A 21750-nucleotide genomic window follows, 5' to 3' on the forward strand; every position below is an offset into this window, starting at 1 on the left:
CACCAAACGATTCCAACTGGCCTAAATTAGGTGCTAAACGGCGCCGCGGCAATAATGGACAACCCGTGCAAGCCTCTGCCGAGCGTGGAACGAAGTCCATTGACTTAAGCGATTTGTCAGTTCCGGTCGTTGTTACTTCACCACCACCACCGAAATTCTGGCTTTACTTGTCCGGTTTCTAACCAATGGTAACAGTCGACGATGTTCAAAAAATTGTGGCTCGCTGCTTGGATGTGACCGACGCTGTTGACGTGGTGCGTCTAGTTGCCAAAGGAGCGGACGTTTAAAAAATGTCGTTCATATCGTTCAAAATTGGACTGGATCTTATCTGGAAGGAACAATCGCTCGATGCTTCAACTTTGTCAAGTGGACTTCTGTTCAGGGAATTCGAGGAACAGCCTAAACAACGCGTTTCAGAAGGAATGTTTACCCCTTTTATCAACGCAGCAGTGGGGAACTAGCAATCGTAACTGCAGCTTCGAATTCACGAGAAACAATAGCAAGCATTGCGGAATCCCCTGCGCCTCTCGACCCATATACCCACTCCGCTAACAGCCTTCTATATAATAATTCTGTTCATGAGGTCGGTGATGGCAGAGGGGGCTTCCAGGGGAAAATGTACTAATTTCTCGCATTCCAGCAGCGTTGCTTCAAGCAGTCTCCGGATATACTACCAAAACGTACGCGGATTAAGGACTAAAATAAATTCATTCTTTCTGGTGATTTCGGAATCTGCGTACGACATAATCGTCCTAATGGAAACCTGGTTGAATGACCCAATCTATTCCGCACAGCTGGTTGGTCATCAATACGTCGTTTTTAGGAATAATCGGTCCCCCTTGAACAGCCGTAAGACTCGCGACGGAGGCGTTTTGATAGCAGTGTCGTTAAAACTAAACGCTTTTGTTGATCCCGCAATACGCAATGATGTATTTCAGTATTCCAGATATAACAGAAGACATGGTAGCGTCTGCTATGCACAAATTGAATCTATCGTTTGCTGCTGGTCCTGATGGTGTTCCATCCTCGGTGCTAAAGCGCTGTGCAGTCGGTCTTTGAAATCCACTGGCTAGGCTGTTCAATCTCTCGGTTCAGCAAAGTGAGTTCCCTACACGCTGGAAGTTTTCCCACTTGTTCCTAGTTTTCAAAAAAGGCGGCAAGCGTAATATTTCTAATTACCGAGGAATCACTTCTCTGTGCGCCTGCTCAAAACTGTTCGAAATAATTGTGAACGACACTCCGTTCGTTCGCTGTAAGAGTTACATAGATAGTGAACAGCATGGCTTTTTTCCAGCACGCTCAGTATCTGCTAATATTATGCAGTTTACCTCGAACTACCTGATGGCTGTGGCTTGGGTCAGGTCATACTTGACGAACCGTTCTGTACAAGTTCAAATTGGATCGACAACATCAGAATCTTTCTCAAACCGATCCGGAGTTCCACAAGGCAGTAACCTCGGTCCGTTGCTGTTCTCGAATTTTTATAAACAACGTATCCACGCTGCTTCCACCGGGCTGTCATTTCTTTTATGCAGATGACACGAACATTTTCAAAATCATCAAGTGGCTTTCAGACTGCTTGGAGCTACAGAATATGCTACATATGTTCGAGGTACTTTATGTGTTTAAGTATCGCAAAATGCAGCATTATTTCTTTCCATCGGAAAAGTTCGCCAATCGTGTACGATTATGAAGTTGGCGGAAGCCCTCTTACACGAGTAGAGCACATTAAAGATCTTGGCGTCACTCTGGACTTTTACGACGATATCCTGTCAAAAGCAAACCGGCAATTGGGGTTTATCCTCAAAATTGCAGCAGAATTTCGAGACCCTCTATGCTTACGATCATTGTATTGTTCACTTGTACGCTTATTGCTGGAATATAATGCTGTTGTATGGTGTTCCTACCATGCTAATTGGATCGCGAGGTTTGAGAGTGTTCAACGTAAATCTATAAGGTACGCTCTGCGGTTTCTGCCGTGGCGTGACCCAATCAATTTACCGCCATACGAGGACTGCTGTCGGTTGCTAAGAATCGAGCCACTGCGCATAAGACGGATCACTTCACAAGCATTGTTTGTCGCAAAACTACTCACGGGCGACATCGACTGCTCTGCTTTGTTGACTCAGCTGAATGTGTACGCTCCTGACATACCTCTTCGTCGCCGTAACCTGCTGTTCCTGGAACCACGCAACACGTAATATGGTCAGCATGATCTGCTTCGATTTGCTTGCACGCGGTTCAACGAATTTGCAAAACTATTCAATTTTAATGTGTCGCCCAAGGTCTTTTAACAGCGACTACTTGACCTTTTTAATGTTGTTCGTGACAAATGGTTTTAAGTTTTTTATTCATTAAGACAATATATGTCAGATAAATGTTTCATATACAAATAAACAAATCTCTCTTCAGAAAAAATAGGTATTAAACCTACGAGATTTGGTCAACGAAGCGAGAACGAGCGTCGAAATGATTCAAAAAGCTCTACAATTTTATACTGCCGTCTTAGAGGAAAATGTAAGCGATAGGGATTTAGAACAAAAGTGCTGGTATGGCAAGCAATATGTTACTGCGATAGGCCATTTTTAATACTATCGGAACTATAAATGTGAAAATCTATCAATCAGAGGGGCTGCCAAAGAGGTTGATGCCATATGAGTAGCGTAGACCCCTCCACTGTTTCGGTTGAATTTAGCGTCGGCGCACTACACCCAAATTATTCTCAATTGGATAAGGAAAAAGGGTTTACATTTCGTTGAGAAAGATATTAATCCACCAAATTGTTATCAACTTCGACCAGTCAAACGTTACTCGGGTTAAGAGAGTTCAAAAGGACTAGTGGAGATGCTGGGAATATGCAGAAGTTCAAATAAAATTGGAACAATGTGATGAAACACTTTTCCCTTAATTTAATGGAAAGTGCTCGATCTAAAATTTAAAAATTCTTGTCTTCACATTGTTTAATCTCGTATATTAAAGAATCATAGAGTTGTTTTAATAAAATTTATAATTTTTATATGATTTCAAAGAAAAATGTGCTTATTTTCGGTACAGTCTTCTTAGAAATGTTTACTTACCATTTTGGAATTAAGCTTGTGTTGAATATCAAGGACAGGTTTCACGCATCGATTAACAACAAATCTATATTTTGAAGAACTCAATTAAAATTTATTGGATTTATCTATATACACATGAAATTCGCTTAGTTTCATCACATCTTGTATGTCGATAAAATTCACTTCTTAGTGTTACGCTAAAATACTCGCAGTAGATTTGCCTTCATTAGCTTTTGTCATATATGTATATAGTCATTTTAAGTTACTCCGGATTTATTTCAACAATTAGATGATCAACAAAAATACTATGGAAATAAGCAAATAAATAACGGTGTTCGACACTACTATTTACAATTGTACAAAAACAAAACTAAACTATTTCAGTTTTTTTTTCGGTGGAGTACGATGAACGATGATTCCGATTAATCAATAATTACGCATTAATAGCCAGTCGGCTTCCCTAGTTGGATGGGCTTCTGGGCGAAGGGGGTGGCTGAGGTTGATTGTGGGACATCATGTGCTGGGGCGGTAGCTGATAGGGACTGAAGCGGGCAAAGTGCTTAGCCCGCATATCCGACGGCGATGGAGATCCGGAACTGGAGGTGGGTGTTGAAACCGGTGGCGGTGGAGTAGAGGCTGTCGAAGCAGAAGCAACAGCGGCAGCTGCAGCATTCTGTAGAAATGCCGGGGGAAGCTGCGGAGACCACTGGCTTTGCCAGAGTCCTCCCAGGTTCATTGCCGTTCCCATTTGCGGGGGACGCTGGTATATTTGCGGCAACAGCAGATCACTGTACGGTGAACGACCCCATATTTGCAGGTGCTGGCGAGCTTTCTCGATGAAGGCCGCCTGAGCACCGTCCATGTCCTGGCTGGGTCCAATGGAAAATTGGGCCAGCATTGGATCGTGGAAGAGACGCAGTGGGGCACGCAGGTGCTGCTCCAGAAGCAGGGCGTCCATTGGGTCCCTGTGGATGAAATAAAAAAAGTTAAGGTAAGTTGGGGATAATGCGATAAAATAAAAATCTCAGGCAAAATACTAATCTCGCAGAAATAAAAAAATAAATTAAGGTTGTACTCACATGCTTGGGAAACTGAAATTAAAAAAAAGAAATCAATTTAATCGATGTGAAACAGAAACTAAAACAAGCAGTAGAGGGTCCTAAAAAAAACGATTCGAACCGAAAGCTGATCACAAATTCCCCGGCTAGCATTCCGAACCGGTTGGCACCAAAACGCCCGCGAACCATTAATCACCGAGTCAACACCCGTTAATTAGAGGCCGGCGAACGGACGGGGCGTGGATTCTGCGAGACGCCTTTCGGCGCATCTCAGATCGAAGACCAAATTAACTCTTCGATGATAGGCACCGCTTACGTATGACGGTTTGGGGAAGTGGTGAAAAGGGTGGAACACTGAAACCGCTGTCGGCGGGCGGCTTTTTGGGCTTTGTTCTTCGAAAATCCGAGTAAAACGCATTATAAATTGCTAGTTTAATGTAATTAAGTTAACATCTCAACATATCATAAATCATGCCCGGTTCGAAGAATGTGTGAAACAGCAATCAGTGGCGGGAGAAGACAAAAAAAACAAAGAAAAGAAAACAAGATCTCACCTGTCATAGTCCGTCAGTCGGGATGAGTCCCGGAATCCTTTGGCGAACGGGTTGGAATCGATCTTGAGCTTGGTGATGAGCTGATTCTGATAGGCGGTTACGGCCGTGAAAACCGTCTCCGGATAGACGTACGTTTTGTGGTCAACCTCTTGCAGTTCCCGCGGGGATGTAGGAACCTGCTGACCGGGCCCGAGACGAACCAGATGAACTCGGGGCTGGTAGCGATGCATCGAGTTGAGGACAATCTGGGGGAAGGGGTGAAAGAAGGAGAATTTTTATTTAATATACTACTTGGGAGGATTCTCGAGATAATTAAGTTTTGGACACTACTGTCGGGTGTTTGTAAGTTGAGTATTTTTATGATAGCTGACAGAGAGAAAAATTCTATATTTTGTCTAAGATTTTAAGACAATCAACACACCGCCAGCTCATGAAATGGACACAGGTAGCACGTGCTTGGTTCAATCTAATCAGGACCGCCGATGAGGAGACGGGGGTGTTTCCCTCTAAGACCATAGTTGTAGAGGGGGCCCAGACTTTAAGTTGAAGGAATAATTCTGACAAATATTATTTCATTTCATATTTTGTTTCAAGTGTGTCATTGTCGACATGTTGCCGATCAGCCTCGTGATTTTTGCAAAATTATTTGGAACATAATCAGCTATTGGATACATTTTTTTTACAATGGAGAATGAAATTTACGCACTAACCCAGTACACGTGAATTAGTAGATGCCAAGCTACCACACGGGGTGTACTGGAGTGTCGGGCTCTCATGGTGGACACCATGACTAGGTAATAGCGACTAAATTCCATTGGACATCACCATTGTTCCCTCCAAGGACGACCGCTCGGTATTATATCTGTACTAATTCACTCTTGCTCACGCGTTCATACATCGCTCGCTTTGTCACACCCTGATTCACTCTCTAACACTCCACATGAGGCTTACTTTTGTGCTCACCCCTAACATATCGTGTGAGGCTGACTTGGATGCTCACCCTTCACTCCTCTGCCACGCCACGAGGTATCAATAGCTAAGTCCCAACATACTACGCTACGACCCTCCCATCTTGGCATGAGGCAGTCCACATATACGCCTATACACTCGCTCTTCTGTCTTGCTTCGGGGTGGCTGGGTTTACCCCTTACACGGTTGCCATTCGCTGCGCCAAACCTGCCTCAGCATGGACAGACCATTCGCTCACTTTTTTGCGCTCGGCCTTTTTCGCTCCAACTAACTAAAGTTAGTCGTGCCCGTCGTCTGTTGCTCGGTGCGCCAGATTACCTGTAGCCTACTGGCAATCTGGATGGTAGCAGCCGAGACTGCGTTCCACTTCTCCACCGATTGACACATCCGCTGAATAAGGGTATCAGGGGTTGTGTCCCAGCCACAGACGTCAAGCATTGCTCTTCTTTCGACGTCGAACCGAGGACATACGAACAGTATGTGTTCGGCAGTTTCGTCTACACCTGGGCAGTCAGGACAGACGGAGACCTCCGTGTGCCCGAACCTGTGGAGGTACTGTCGGAAACAGCCATGGCCTGACAGGAATTGTGTCAGATGGAAGTGAACTTCCCCATGGTGTCAACCCACCCAGCTCGATATGTTAGGTATCAGCCGGTGGGTCCACCTACCTTTCGAGGAGTTATCCCACTCACGCTGCCATCTGGCGACCGAAGCCACCCTGGTGCGCTTGCGGGCTCCTATAGTGCCACGCAGCTCAAAGCACTCCTCAGCTTCCCGAATGACCAGCCCGACTGGCATCATGCTCGGTATCACGCAAGATACATCGTGTGATACCGTGCGGTAAGCAGATATCACCCTGAGGCACATCACGCGGTAGGTGCTCTCCAGTTTCTGCAGGTAACTGCAACGCCAACGACAACGCCTGGCAGTAGCCTGGCGCACACCTTTGAGCTGTTGGACATCATCCTCGATAATGCCGCAACAGCAGTCGAAGCTCTCTTGCACGTAGAGTCGACATGGCTGCCGAAGGTCAACTTGTCGTCTATGATGACTCCGAGAGATTTCAGACTCCGCTGTGAAGTGATCACGACTTCTCCCACATGGATAACTGCATGTTGTGCCGACTTGCGGTTATTGACGATAACTACCTCCATCTTATGCTGAGCGAGCTCCAGGTCTCTCGCGTTCATCCATTCCTCCACCGTGTTGAACGCGTGTTCTGCGATTAGTTCTACCTCAGGGATTGACTCCCCATAGACCTCCAAGGTTACGTCGTCAGTCTCAGAACCCCGTCATACATGAGGTTCCATAGCACCGGGCCTATGATCGAGCCCTGCGGGACTCCGGCGGTAATCGGAACCCTTTTCTGACCGGCATCGGTCTCGTATAGCAGTACGCAGTTCTGGATGTAACTTTCCAGGATCCGGTACACCGCAAGCTGGGATGCCATCGCGCTTTCGGTGTAACGAAAGCGCGATGGCATCCCAGCTTGCGCTGTTGAATGCGTTCTTCACGTCAAGTGTCACTAACGCACAGTATCGAATGCCTCGCCTTTTTTGTTGGATCGCTATCTCGGCAGTCTTTATCACTGAGTTGATAGCGTCCACTGTGGACTTACCCTTTAAAATCCCAAACTGGTTGCTTGACAGGCCGTCCGTACCTTCTGCATACGGGGTTAGCCTGTTGAGGATCAAGCAGTTTGCCAGTCGTGTCGATCAGACAGATTGGTCTGTACGCCGATGGGTCGCTTGGCGGCTTCCCGGGCTTCGGCAACAGCACCAATTTCTGCCTTTTCCATCTATCGGGGAAGCGGCACTCGTCAAGGCATCTCTGCATAGCTAGCCTGAACATGTTCGGGTTCGTTAAGATCGCTGCCTTGAGAGCGCTGTTTGGAGCTCCATTCGGCCCTGGAGCTTTGTTCATTGCTAGGGAGTTAGCCACTGCGAGTAGTTCTTCATTCGTCACCGGAGGCACCATTTCGGCCGCGTTCACACTATCTTGTGGTGCAGGTGCCAGGGGCTTGTGACTCGAGACGGGAAGAGTACTTCGATAATCCTCGCCAACCGGTTCGGGGACCGTTCTGGAGGTGGAGAGCCCCCTTTGGTCTTGGCCATCACAATTCTGTAGGCGTCACCCCACGGATTCGCGTTGGCACTCTCACACAGGTTGTCGAAACACGATCTCTTGCCGCTTTTAATAGCCTTGTTAAGGACCAATTTCGCAACTCGTAACACTTCACAGCGGTTCTCTCTTGCATCCTCGGTGCGGGCTCTTTGCATCCTACGTCTAGCTCTGAGGCAGGCTGATCGTAGGGCTGCAATCTCGGCACTCCACCAGTATACCGGACGTCTGTCGTTTCTTGGCAGCGCATCCCCGCTAAGACTGTCGGTGTTGTCCTGCAGTCCCCGGGCCGCGGTGAAGGCTTCGCCCTCGGATGCTGCATACCATAGTTGATCCTAAAGCGAATCGCTAGGTGATCGCTATGGGTGTAGCCCTCGTCTACCCTCCATCCCATGCCTGGAACCAGACCCGGGTTGGTAAACGTTACGCCAATCCATGCCTCCACCCGTTTCTACGAAATGTGCTAACGGAGCCATTATTGGCTAACACAGCGTCGAGTTTCGCAAGCGCCTCCAGCAGCGCTTGGCCCCTGCTATTTGTGCAGCGGCTGCCCCACTCTACTGCCCAAGCGTTGAAGTCTCCCGATATGACTACCGGTTTCCGGCCCACTAGGTCGGACGAGAACCTGTTGAACTGTTCTATGGGTCACCTTAGTGGAGCGTAGCAGCTACAATAGAATACACCATTTATCTTGGCAATCGCAACAGCCTCGGCGGAGGAGTGTATTACCTCTTGAACCGGGAACTGTCACGTTGTACAGATTGCCGCCATCCCCGACCCGTCCGACACCCAATTGCCGTTGCCGGCAAGGATGTTGTACAGGTCGGATAGGAAAAGCGACATCTGTCCTCGACTCCGAGACCGACTGCCACAACAGCTGCACAATGGTTAAGATTTAGCTTTGTGACATTCACGACTTCCTCTTATTGGCCTCACCGAAGGGACACGAAGATCCACCAATAGCATGGTTACGGGCTTGCTTCTTAGCGGTGCAAATAAGGCATTCATGTGCCTTAGCGCAGCCCCGCTGCATGTATCAGGCAACTAGCAGCTGGGAAAGAGGACCCTGAGATGATTATGACTTTCATTGGTTTAGTTTTCGATAAAAATACACTAAAAAAAATTCAGTTTGGACAAGGAAAAGGTTTTTTAAAATAACTTTTTTTCCTTGCAAGTGCTCAACTTAAATTTTTGACGGTAGGTAGGGAACATAATTACCTATCTTGGAACAAAATTTCTTCCAAATCAAAAATGGTATTTTTTTGAAAATCGACTTTAAATTTTTAAAATGGATTTTTTTCATTGTAGGCACGGTGTATTTATTAGAACAATTTTGTGCAAAAAAATTCAGCATCTCTGAAACTTCGGAATATGAAAGAATGGACTTTCCTCTTTCATTTGAAACTAAGATCAAAATAATCCGTCGGGGGGTCCAGAGCAACTTTTTTTTTAAGTTTTTTTTTCGTAACAATATTTGTTTTACTGCTGGAGATAGTTCATATTTCTGTCCCTAGATGGTGCTTTATACATTCAAACAACACTAAAAGTGAGAATTTGATAGAAAATTTAATTGTCTACACGTTTTTTGACCACTAAAAATTGATCTGAAATCATCCGGAAAAGTTGTTTAAGATTTTAACAAAGTTATATCTAAAATAGTTTCACACGAGGCCTAGGGTTTGGAAATATGTTTTCTCGCACTTATTACATTATCGAAAAAAAAAATTGGATTTAGTGGCATGAAAATATTAGACGGGAACGGGATTCATTGACGTTGACAATTCTAATTGAACTTCTGAAAATTAGGATGTTTGACAGAGTCAGAAAACTATTTGTGCTTTTGGTTTGTAATCTTTCCCGATAGGTTCGAAGGGACTACCATTCATCGGAAGATATTGCTTGGTTACAAGGGTTTGCTTACATTTATGTTTTGTTACACGGGTGTTTTAGAAAGGACCAAACGTCGTATAATTTAGGTTATGATCGCTTAAGTCAGCTATTATAATTCCGTTCAAGACGAAATGTTGGGACACAACGTTTCTAATTTAACGCAAACCACAGCAGTAACTGTCCAAATTAGTGGTTAGTGTGAAATGAATTATTCAAATTTTCTCCGCAAAGCATATTGTGGCAGGTGGATTTTACGGCCATTTCCTATCAATTATGTGAGATATCGTTACTAAATTGATCCTAGATTATGCGATATGTATTACTTTTGAAAACAAAATACGATTTGAGTACAACAATAACCTTATATACATAGAAGTCCTCGAATATATCCCCAAAAAAAATTCTCTTGATTCAAAAACTCAAAGTTTTTTGTTCGCTGTTTGTCACATTGAGTTAATTTTGAAAACGGATAATCAGCGTTTTTAACCAAGCGTTGCAATGAAATCCGCGAAATATTGCAATGGTGCGTTAAAAGTTTCATTGAGTTTGTTCAAATATAAAGGTTGAAGTCAATTTTATACGAAGATGCTAACAGAGTAGGAGAATAATCATCAGTCATCCCTGAGAACAATCGAAAAAATGAAAAAGAAGGCATACATAATTGAAAAGGCTGTTTCTGCGGGAGGAATCACTTACCATCATGAAAAAGAATATTAATATCATACTAGTTTGGTCAACACTTATCTAAAACTTCTCATCCCAAAAATATGAATGGTGTCCTGTATCAGGGAATTATAACTTTCAGCTAAAAGATGACTTTCCAAGCTCTCAAATTCCGCTGAATTCACTATTGAACTAAACAAAACTATTTGGCAAATAAAAAAAGTGCTTGTGAATTGACAAACCACTAGGTCTTCTGTGAAACTAACTTAAACTTAGAATTCGTTAAAATGTTAAACAACTTTTCGGGATAATTTCAAATCGGTTTGTAGTTGGTAACAAAGTTGTAGACAATTAAATAATCCATCAGATTCTCACTTTTAGTGTTGTTCGAATGTCTAAAGCACCATCTAGGGGCAGAAATATGAACCAGTTCCATTGTAATATCTTTGTTTTCACGAAAAAAAAACTTCAAAAAAAAAGTTGCTCTAGACTCCCCGACGGATTACTTTGATTTTGGTTTCAAATGAAAGGGGAAAGCCCATTCTTTCATATCCTAAAGTTTCAGAGATGCTGAATTTTTTTGCATAAAGTTGTTAAAAAGGACACCGTGAAGGAGTCAATGAAGATTTTTGACATTAAAAATGTCTTACTCCACTATCTGGGGCTAGGTGTCATTCTAAAATCTAAACCATCTCCCATGTAACAAAACTATGTAAGGTTTGCACGCTTATAACTCCGATATTACTAGATGGATTTTAATCATTCATACACCAACCGATTCAGAAACACCTAACATAAATATTGGCAATAATTTAATATCTCCCCAATAAAAGTAGACTTTTGGAAATTGGTAAAATTAAAAAGTTCACGAAAAACGGGAAAATTACCATTCGTGAGGCAGATTTCTCAGCCACAGCCGTCATTAAAGGGCACCTTAGTGGCTCAATCACACACACGAAAAGTCATAAATAGAAGCAACGCATGTCCGTTTAAATCAGTTGTTGCTAATATCCCATACGAGCAACATCGTCTCCGGGCGATGCAATAAGCGCTATCGATTTTTGGCAACGTTGCCATTTGCACACACTCGCACCTAAGTGACTAAACCATATACGGTTAGTTTATAAATAGAGGTGACGCGTACACGTTTGAATCAGTTTTTGTTCTTATGTCGAACGGGTAAGATCGTGGCTCGTCTGGACGCTACACTAAGCGGTAGACGCTATGCATTTTCGGCAGCGGTGGCCGTATGCGGATTTTTCGTGTACCTGCACGGTGTCACAGAATGATTTGCAAAGTGGGTGTGTGGGTTGGTTTGGATTTAATTCAATACGGCAGGATGCGACTTATGTGTGCTGCTTGAGAGTGTTGCGTAGGGTAAAGAGCCTATGTTTCATATTTCGGTTATATGTTTTTTTTATCAGTAAGGCATCTGACAACGTGCTTCTGTAGTTATAGCACTGTTCAGCAGCGTAGGATTTTATATAGGAGAGTACACTCTGGTTTTTTACACGGTTCTTTGCGCTGTATTTTTCACGCGGATTTTGAAATTTACGCGGTTTTCATTTACGCGGCCTGTATCCCCCGCGTAAAAAAACCTGAGTATAATTGCATCGGAAGCAATCACATTCCCAGCAGAACTTTTTGTTTTCTAATTTCAAATACTTTTTTTCGTACCGCACAAAACGGAAAATTTTAAAACAGAACTTTCCGTCCCAGCAGCAGTTGAAGCGGGTATTCTTTTTCGATTAAAAATCAAGCCATGTCTTAAGCGTTACTGGACTTAAAATTGTTTTCCCAGTTTATGCAGTCAGAGTATCTGTCCTGCCCTATGTTTTTAAAACACAGTTCTAATCGCGTTTTAAAGTATACCACAAATAGAACGGTGGGGTGTACCAATTTAAATTTTAAATTAAATCTTTTAAATTATGAAACAAACCGCTGTACTGAAGATATAATTATGTCAGTCCTATTACCACATGAAACACCTATATAACATAAAACGCTACAGAATTGGTTTAATAATACAATGTTTACACTACAGAGTTATAACACGTTATAATAATTAGCAACAAGATAAATGTCACCAAGATAGCAAAAAACACGTTTTAACTGGTAGTGCGAACGTTGTATAACAATGTAATTTATCAAATAATTCCATTTTTTCAACCACTAATAGACCAAGAAATACTTAACCTTAAGATTGTTTACTTAAGTTCATTAGTACATTATTGAAAATTTAAATGGAAATCGAAATTTCATATTTCATGGAGAATCTGTATATTTCCTTTGGCGGGCGTGGGCTTCCTCATCACAGTTTTCAATATGGAACTTTTCTTTTGAATATATTTTCTGGACAGACCAGCCTATTTTTACTAGATGAATCAGCCAAATAATGCCAATCACCTAGTGAGATACTTGATTAATTGTAATAATAGATTACCGTTAAATGACCTTCAATAAATTATGTTTTAATGGGGAGGGTATATAGCAAATTGTAACATATGAAAATAGGCGAGTGAGCAAGAACGTGAGTCGATATGTGTGATAAATTAAATTTCTTTTGCACGCTCTTGAAAAAGCTACATTTTTAATGTCACTGTGGTCGTGTACTGTACACAACCCTTTAATTTCTTTCAATATTTTTATTCCAAAATTTGACTAATTTTGTGAAAATCACTCCTACAACATTTTTATAGGACTTGTCATTTTTAGTCATTTGAAAAAATTGGTAAAAAAAGTTTGACCCTTTTCAAAAGACAGTCTAGATCATTTTTGGAAAAACAAAGTATGCAAAGTGGCTTTTTGTGACAAAGTCTTCATGTACAGAAAGTTTCATTAAAATCTGAGAGGGTGCTGCCAACTCTGAATACGATTTAGTGCGAAATTTGTCGGTAGTAAGATATGTAGGATTGCTTGAGATAGAACCCTTAAAAACAGTTTTGCAAACATAACTTTTTACGATAATTTTTATATTAAAAAAGTCTTCTACAAAGTATTTAGGAGCGATAAAATACACATTTTTGATGAAGACGGTGAATCTGTAGGACTTGAAGCAAAAAAGTTATTGTCAATTTTCGAATATTTTTAGGTCAACTTACACCTTAAGCATCTTCCTTAATCGCAAAAATTCGGAAATAGCTTTAATTACAGTTGAAAGTACGAACTTTGTTCTTTCGATAAATTTTTTTGTTTGCTATAATTCGTACGACTACTAATATTCTTTGTATGTTGAGTTATTTTCTAATTCTGCGAGAGATAGTAGTATTGAGTATTGATTTTATACGTAACCTACCTAGCAGTCTCCGTCTGACAATGGTTTTATATTCAAAATATTTTACATTTTTATCGTGAGCACGGCATTTTGAAACACTGTGCAGTCACATTTTGGTACTAATTTCACAATTTGTACAAGGTTTTAATTATGAGTTTTTTAATAATATAGTACCAAATATGGAAATCAAGGACTTGCAAAAATCACCTGCATAAGTATTCCCCGAAAACGAAGAAAGTCAGCTACACTATCGAACAAATGCAATGTCGTATTTTCAGCGACTCTTAATGTTGTCGCGCACCTTGACTTGACCGAATGTGTAACGAATTTTACTTGAAAACAAACAAATATCTAAACAAATCTATGCAATACCGATATCTGAATAAAAATGAATTATTGATGAATCGGCTTCTTTCAAAACCGCTGCAAATTTCGTACAGATGTTTAAAAGATATTACGATCAAAATTCAATTGACCTAAATTTGACGCATTTCATTGTACGATATTCAAAAAATCTGAAAAGCCCTAATTTAGTGCAAATCCTCATTTTGCATTTTTTACGGGAAATAGAAAAAACTTCCGCATTTCCAAATCAACATTGTTTTTATTGAAAAAATACACGATTTTATAAGTAGTTTATGGGCCCATGTTGCCTAGAAAAAAACTACATTACATGAACTACCTTTCAATTCACGAGCATTCTCATAGTTCGAATGGGTAACCCCGGGGGCTTCTAGCGTCCAAAAGGGGCTAACCCACAATTCGCACATCCTTTCCTTATCTTTCATTTTAGAGTAATGGTGTCTTTGGCAAAGTTGTTGCTTGGCATCTAGCGCTTTGTTTGATCATTTCATATAAGTTCGAAATTCAGTCGCTAGGGCTGTGCAGTTATCAACTTTTTAATGGACCAGGATAGAGAGATGGTGTCTACGATAAAGTTGTGTGTCATATAATTATGAGTATATCTTCTGAAGATATTAACTTTGTAGGTCATACAAATTTTTAAATATGGCGCATTTTTTAACACGTAACCTGTAAGTAAAATTTTTACCTAAGACATGCTCTATCTCCAAACATAAAGGACCCTAGAAATTTTGCATCTTTAGAAGATATATTGAAAATGATGGGACCAACAACTTTTACGAAAGCACCACAATTCCATTTTTCATTATTAAAAAGTTGATAACAGCGCTGCCTAGCGACTGGATTTCGAACTAGCATTATTCAAACAAATAAAGTTCTAGGTGCCATATAGCAACCTTTTCGAAAACACCGTAACTCTATTACAAAAGATGATAATTGATTCCACCTTTTTTTATTTTCCGACCAAAATCCCCCTTTTTTCTTTTGATCTCTTATTGACCGGTCAACTTTTAATCATGATGAGACTTGATACTTTCACTGAAATTTTCAAAAAATTACGCTCATCAATAAACATTTGTGTGAGAAAAATTTTTGTTAGATATTTTTTCCACAAAATCCCCTATTTTTAATAATTTTTCTGATCCGCGATACAAATCATACATATTTTGCTGTTTTTCTAATGGGAAAAAATCTCAAAAATCGAACGGAATCTTTTTGACTTTTGTCCGAATACTAGAAGTTGAAGAAGTTTGCTACCTTTCATGAAGAAACACGATTGTACCATGCTATTTTGGCCGGTTTTTGAATCCAACCACGTTTATGTGGCGCCCAAGGACAAAAAGCCTCCCAGCACACAAGAGCTCGGCCCAATCGAGAAATATTGGTTCATCGTCAAGCGGAGCTTGAATAAGACCCATAACTGTTTAAGCAAACTGGCTGTGGTCAACAAAGTGGACAAGGCGACTAAAAAAACATCTCAGCATATTCATGTTCAACACCATTTCTGTTTTGAAAAGTTTGAATAATTCAAAATGAATATATAACGAATGAACTTTCTATCATTCGAATGCAAAAAAACTATATTATAGTATATCCATTCCAAGCAACAGTAAGCCACATCTCGATATGTGACCACCTCATATCTACTTACAATATTAACCACCATAATCTAGTGGGAGGTCTCATCAATAAATTATATCCTGAGTAAACGTATCCCAAAGCCGTGCGCTGATATTGCACGGAAAGCACCGTTGACACGCAGAATTCTAACCAGACTCCTAAACGGACGAATCCCAATTTTATGTTTATTTTGCCAACCTAACACATTCACACCTTCGATTTTGCTTCCACATTTCGGCGCTCCGGCTAATCCCAAAAGTGGGTGCTAAGAAGTATATTTTACCGATGACCCCGACATTGCTTTACCTTCGATGTCATTTTTTGTGTGCGAACGTGTACTACTTCTGCTAACGAAATGTCGCATAACTGAAGGAAGGCATTTTTTCTTCCGTACTTTTTCGGGATCTCGGTTCAATGTGCAAAATTCAAATCCAACTGGTTCCAGCGAAATTGTCTTCGCCCACCACATCAACACTGGCATCAACGAGTGTGCATAAGTTGATGTTTCGTACCTAATTTATCAACCTAACACCTAACTTCGCTGTGAGCCATTTATATGCTAAAAATCGGCACCACGGTGGCACACACAGGAAAACTTTATCGTCTCTGTGTTGGTCGTCGGTGCGGAAAGAGCCGTTCTTTTTTTTTTGCACCATGACAACCTTCCGAGCGTCAACCACCCTCACCCAATTAAAACACGTACCTAACGAACGGGCCACCAACACTACGCCATTCCGTAAGGCTGTACCGTCGTAGTTGGAAAAACGCGGTGAGGACATGCGCTTCGCCACCCTGCTGGCCACCCTCAATCAACAGGGTGGCTGTGAAGGTGGGGTGGTTCTTTCTTTGGTGTGGTTCCCCCTGGTGCTCAAACTCGTATACCGACTAACACAAAGGAATGGAAAGGCGAAATAGTCCAACAGTACCGTTTCCAAAGGGATCGGAGTCAGCGATGGTTGCCATGACAGCCACAACCCAGCTTCTTCAGTTTAACACACCATTTCAAGCTGTCTGCTTGGTAAGACGACACAAGACGGTCGGTAAGACTTTTCGCCAAGCAGTGGACTTGCCCGGGCAGGTCGGTCGGGTAGCAAGCAGTTTATTATAGCTGACGACAAATCGATTCTTTCTCCTAACGAACTTTCTCGCAGCTCATTCCTTCACTTGTTGGCAGTTTCCGGACAAGGCAAGGGTTTTTAACGAAGCAAAGGGGAAAAGCTACCAAAGACATTGACAGTATTGTGAGAGGTTTATTTTCAGCATCTCTTTAATTAAAGCGGTTGAGCGGTTTCGACAGTTACCTACATATAGAGGCTTTGCGGAAAAATGCTGTTTCTATAGGACGAATAAAAATGGCACGGAGACAAGCTGAGCGTTGATTAAAATTCGTTGGAGATGACTATTTTATAAATATATTTGCGGAAGACAGGGTAAGAACTTCCGGTCAGGATATGAAAAAAGTCAAAATCTTAGTTACGTAAGGAGTTCTAAATGATAAACTGAATTTTGCTTCAAAATGGATTCAATCCACGCAACCGTAAGATGGCAGCTTAGTGTTCTAAGATGATTCGACTTTTACAGTAACTAGCCGAGAAGCGTGCATCAGGCTGCGTGTAAGCAAAAAATTGGCAGCAAGCAACTGTGTGTACAAACTGAAATCCAAGCAAACATAAATTGAGATGTATTTATGTTACCATAGATTTACAACCAAAATTTTATTTCCGTCCAAAAAAAATTCTAGCATTCTTTAGCTAAAATTTGGTTGTGGCTGAAAGTGATATTTTTTCAAGTTTTAAACTTTGAAGTTTATAAAATTTAGCATATTTCAAACACTGATAACTCTGAAACTAATCGATGTGTGGGAAAATAATAAAAAAAGAAAGTTGCGTTTTTACATGAGCTCACTGGATTTTTTTCGTAACAGTATTAAATTCAGTATTATTTAAGAATGAACAAAAATATAGACGGCGTTGGAGCGATGTAGACCGGCGGCGGCGGCGTATCTGCGTGCCACCGTTCATAAAAACCAGCGGCGGCGCAATACGGCGTGGGTTACTTTTTTATATGGATGGATGACTTCTTGCTCAATCATCATGCCAAGTTGATTGTTGTGTCTGCGTGTTTCAAAACCAAGCCAAGTATTGATAACGTACAGGCACGTAGCTGGGGGGGGGCAGAGGGCTGAAGCCCCCCCCCCCAATAACATTATTATCAGCGATTTTAGCTTGTAGCTCGTTTGGTTTGAGATAAAGTTAGAAGATTGCTGTTTCCAACAACCAAAATCAATGGTCACGAAATTCAATGTGGTTTATGCTTCTGTCCCAGCCGGTGTGAAGCGAACGACAAATAAAGTTACTTTTATATTGTGTTCCTTGTCTGAAGAATAAAAGAAACTGCTACTATACTATGCCCTAGTGATCTGTCGAGATGAGTGAGTCGCAGAAGCAAGAAGTGGTGCACCGGCCAAATACTGTGATTAGTGGTGATTCGCATAAGACCGAGTATTTGTGATGAGGAACATTTTCTGAAGGTGAAAATAGAGGCTATACTTACGATAGCCACCTTTATTGAGTTCTACCACCTCACGTATTCTGCGCTCATAACGTTCAACAAATTGGATCAGGCGAAATCATTGATTTTGAATGATTTAAAGCCATTAAATTTTAATGGTTATGTGTGACAATGCTGTAATTAAGATCTTCATATAAATGGACGGTGAGAGAATCAATGTTCGGTTACAAGATCGGATACCGCTTAATTGCAGATACATATGGAAGAAATGCAGTACAAAACATAATGCGATAGTACAATTACACATAGTATTCTTTGCACATATCAAAGGCAAACTAGTACGTTCCAGTTCTGTGAAAAAACGTCCCATTACGATTTATTTACCGCTGAACACAAACAATTACCAAATATGTGGCACATGTTCAGGTAATACTGACAACGGCAAAAGCTGCGTCAATATCTCAAAATCTACAGCCAGCACAATCATTGAGGAAATTCACAATTATAAAGGCAACAAGCAAACATGTTTGCGAACATAAAGGCAGTAACCACGATTATGACACGGAAGTGTTCAATAGCGAGATAGATATGAACGACCCCCTATACGCAGTTGGTGAGGAAAACATATTTCCCTGTTTCTGCAATGGTTAAGAGCTTGCGTGAAATCTGTTAGACAACCAGTAAAACTCATTTTATTATTTTTATTGTTGGAAATACATATAACTAGATAACAGCACCACTGTTTCGATTGGCTAAAGCATTGAACCGAGCTCACGTATGAATTATTTAAAAATAGTAGAAGAAGTTTAATGGACGACTGAGTTCTAAAACTCTCCAAAAGTGAAAGCATCATCGCAAGTGATTGTCCCGTTTAATAAAACTCAGATGTAATACTCGATTTTGGCAACTCTATTTTAAATTTAAATGGCCGGTTTTTGAATTGTACCCAATTTGAATTACTGTATTAGGTCTCTGTACTCTTAGTATAAATACTAGACATCACATTCAAGCGTACTAGGCAAAAAAAATATTTCAATTTACTGAGAACGATATAGCTGAAGGGACAGTTATTGCTTTCGCGTCAATTTAACGCATCATCATTTTCATTGGCACTTAATTTCACTTTCATGCGAGGAATTCGTTCCGTTCATGCGAGTTCGCAACACTGTTGCGACTAAAATGTTGTGACTGGTTGAATCTATTAGTCAAATAATTTCGATTTTATGTCTTCAGTATATAGCAGTTTCACGATCTGTTTTTTATTCGTTTTGGACTAAAATGAGAGATGATCAGAAATAACGGAGGAGGAAAAAATAATCAGCTAATCTAAGAAGCTTCAAGAGCACCTCTTCTATCTTTTCTATGCACTCAGAACGATTGCTTTCGGAATTTCGCTCTGATCCTCTCAATTCGGTCTGAATAAAACGGCATTTTCGAAAACACATTACGTCTTCGTTATCCGCACAACATTCAACGTTAGGTGAAACAACGTTGATAAAAATTGTTTCCCTAATTTTGATAAAACAAACCTGTAATCAAAAAGGATTACAGCTTTCTTCAAGAAGTCATGCATCTCTTCCAATCTTGATGAAGATTGTTAAAAAAGCTTGAGCTAATTAAAAACGAACCAATTACTGAGATAATTGTTTGAATTGAGTTAGAAAGTGTAACTGCAAGCATTTTCGCATCACGAAAACTGCCGCTGACAAAAAAATTGCCAAAGATTCACAGAAATCGGATAAATTACAATAATTTAAAAACATAGAAATCTGAAAGAAAGTCTCTTCGGCACAGAAGAAGCCAGTGCGAAGTGTTTTCTTTGATTTGTCGGAAGCAAGTGTGATGCTAAAATTATTTAGCTCACCCATATTTATAGCTTCGAGTAATTCTAGTGGTATCATCAATGTTACATTCAGTGCGTCGAAATTTCAAAATCAACTATTTCTGCTTATCGAAACTGACATTCAGATTCAACGCTTCGGTCATTCATTAACTTTTCAACTGACTGAAATTTCATGCAGAATCGAATGTTTGAGTGCAGAGGAAATATAAATTCCTTCACCAACCAAAGCATTCATTTGCTATTATGTGGACAGTTCGAGCATTAGTGAGCTGCATAATCTATGTCTAGTGCATTTTTGCTGACCAAGCTAGCATAGAAACAAAATTCAGTTTGCTTCTGAAACCGAACATATGCGAACCCGAATGCACTAAGTCGGGAGAATGAATGACGAGGGAAACGAACCAAACATTTCATTTATCGCGGCGGGCAGGAATTGAATTTCGGTTTCAAGTTCACACAGGGATGTCAATTTTTTAAACTCTGGTTACATTTAACAAATTTTACGTAAATTGCAAGATAACAGTAATCAGGGAATTTCCTTTCGATTAGTGAACAGTCCTATAGTAGATAAAATTCCGGCAAGTTTAGTAAATTAATTCATTGAAACATCTCTTTTGTATTGTTCAAAAATCCATGAATTCCGAAAGGAAACCTGTAAGCTTCATGTGCTCAGATATAATATTTGCTTAACTGTTATGTGTCCAACAAAAAAACACCTTTAACAGGCCAACGTGGGTACCCAAGTACCCATAAATTGAAATGCTCATAGCTATGGTTTCCTTTATCCGATTTGGACACTTTTAGATTTTTTGGAATCAGGAACGTCCACTTTTTGATTAAAGAAAATTGAACCGGATGAATGGATCTGGTGCTTGGTAATCCTTTTCCGGGGTAATGTGCCAGTACTAGGGTAAGATTTGTAAATTTTAATAATGTCCTAGCAATATTAGTATTAAAACTCTTCAAATTGTCTCGGAAGTCTGTTATTTATTGTTACGGGACCCTATGGCAATTTAAAAAATGGAATTGGAATGGAATGGCCACTCACGGCCCCATGGGAACCTGCTCCGGAATGTCCGTTCCAGGGTCAAATCGCCAAAAGGTTCCAAAACCATGAGATGCAGCCTAGTGATGCAATTCCAAGAATTTTGATACCCATATTGCTAGTATTCCATTCACAAGTTCACAAATAGTACCCCAGTACTGGAACCTGCTTCCGGAAATCCTGATTCCCGGAAACCGAATGAAGTAACCCGATTCATTTTTACCAAGTCCAAAAGCGGATGAGTTCCTGAATCCAAACACCCAAAAGCATCAAAATCGGTTGGAAATTAGCTTAGTTATTGGTATTTCAGTTTTGTGGGTACCCGGGTATCCACGTCGGCCTGTTACGTGGTAAAAAAAAATCAGGAGCCCCTCCTAACTCTCCCCTTACTATATCAACAATATTATTAATCCAAAAGCTTGACTTAGTGAAGTTCTAAGATGTCACAAAGTTTCAATTTCCAGCTATGGATAAAAGATGGGAATTTCATGAATTGAAATCTAAAAAGGTACCCGGGTACCGCGTCGGACACATAACGGTTAAGGGGTTACATATGCTGAGTTCGACCAAATAATCAAATTCATTTTATTCTTCTATCGTAAAGTTCAGGTTCTTAACCTTAGAACGTTGCACTTGCGTTTTCCACCCTAGAACGTTGCACTGGGGTACAAATGTACCCCATGCGTTTGATCGCAATTTTCGCAGGTAAAAATGCAAACAAAAGAAATGTATAATACATCATTTTCTTCATTTTTTTTAATTGCGAAAACAGATGTGTGAGTG

The 21750-nt window shown here is 40.8% G+C and overlaps 1 protein-coding gene across 6 annotated transcripts in view; it reads right to left on the minus strand.

The window, feature by feature from the left end:
* Positions 1-3181: 3181 nt before the first annotated feature.
* The window catches only part of LOC131681532 (T-box protein H15-like), a 135129-nt gene continuing 116560 nt past the window's right edge, over positions 3182-21750 (minus strand). For 4 of the 6 annotated variants that reach the window (XM_058962355.1, XM_058962354.1, XM_058962351.1 and 1 more), the window contains exons 5-7: positions 4669-4913; positions 4136-4147; positions 3182-4021 (exon numbers count right to left, since the gene is read on the minus strand). In XM_058962355.1, the coding sequence (XP_058818338.1) occupies positions 3517-4021; positions 4136-4147; positions 4669-4913 (762 nt within the window). In that variant the 3' untranslated portion in view covers positions 3182-3516. The remainder of the gene's footprint in view (positions 4022-4135; positions 4148-4668; positions 4914-21750) is intronic. The other 2 variants (XM_058962353.1, XM_058962352.1) reach the window with 1 other exon arrangement.

The sequence above is a fragment of the Topomyia yanbarensis genome, chromosome 2 (genome assembly GCF_030247195.1).
Source record: "Topomyia yanbarensis strain Yona2022 chromosome 2, ASM3024719v1, whole genome shotgun sequence".
Taxonomy (NCBI): Eukaryota; Metazoa; Arthropoda; class Insecta; order Diptera; family Culicidae; genus Topomyia; species Topomyia yanbarensis.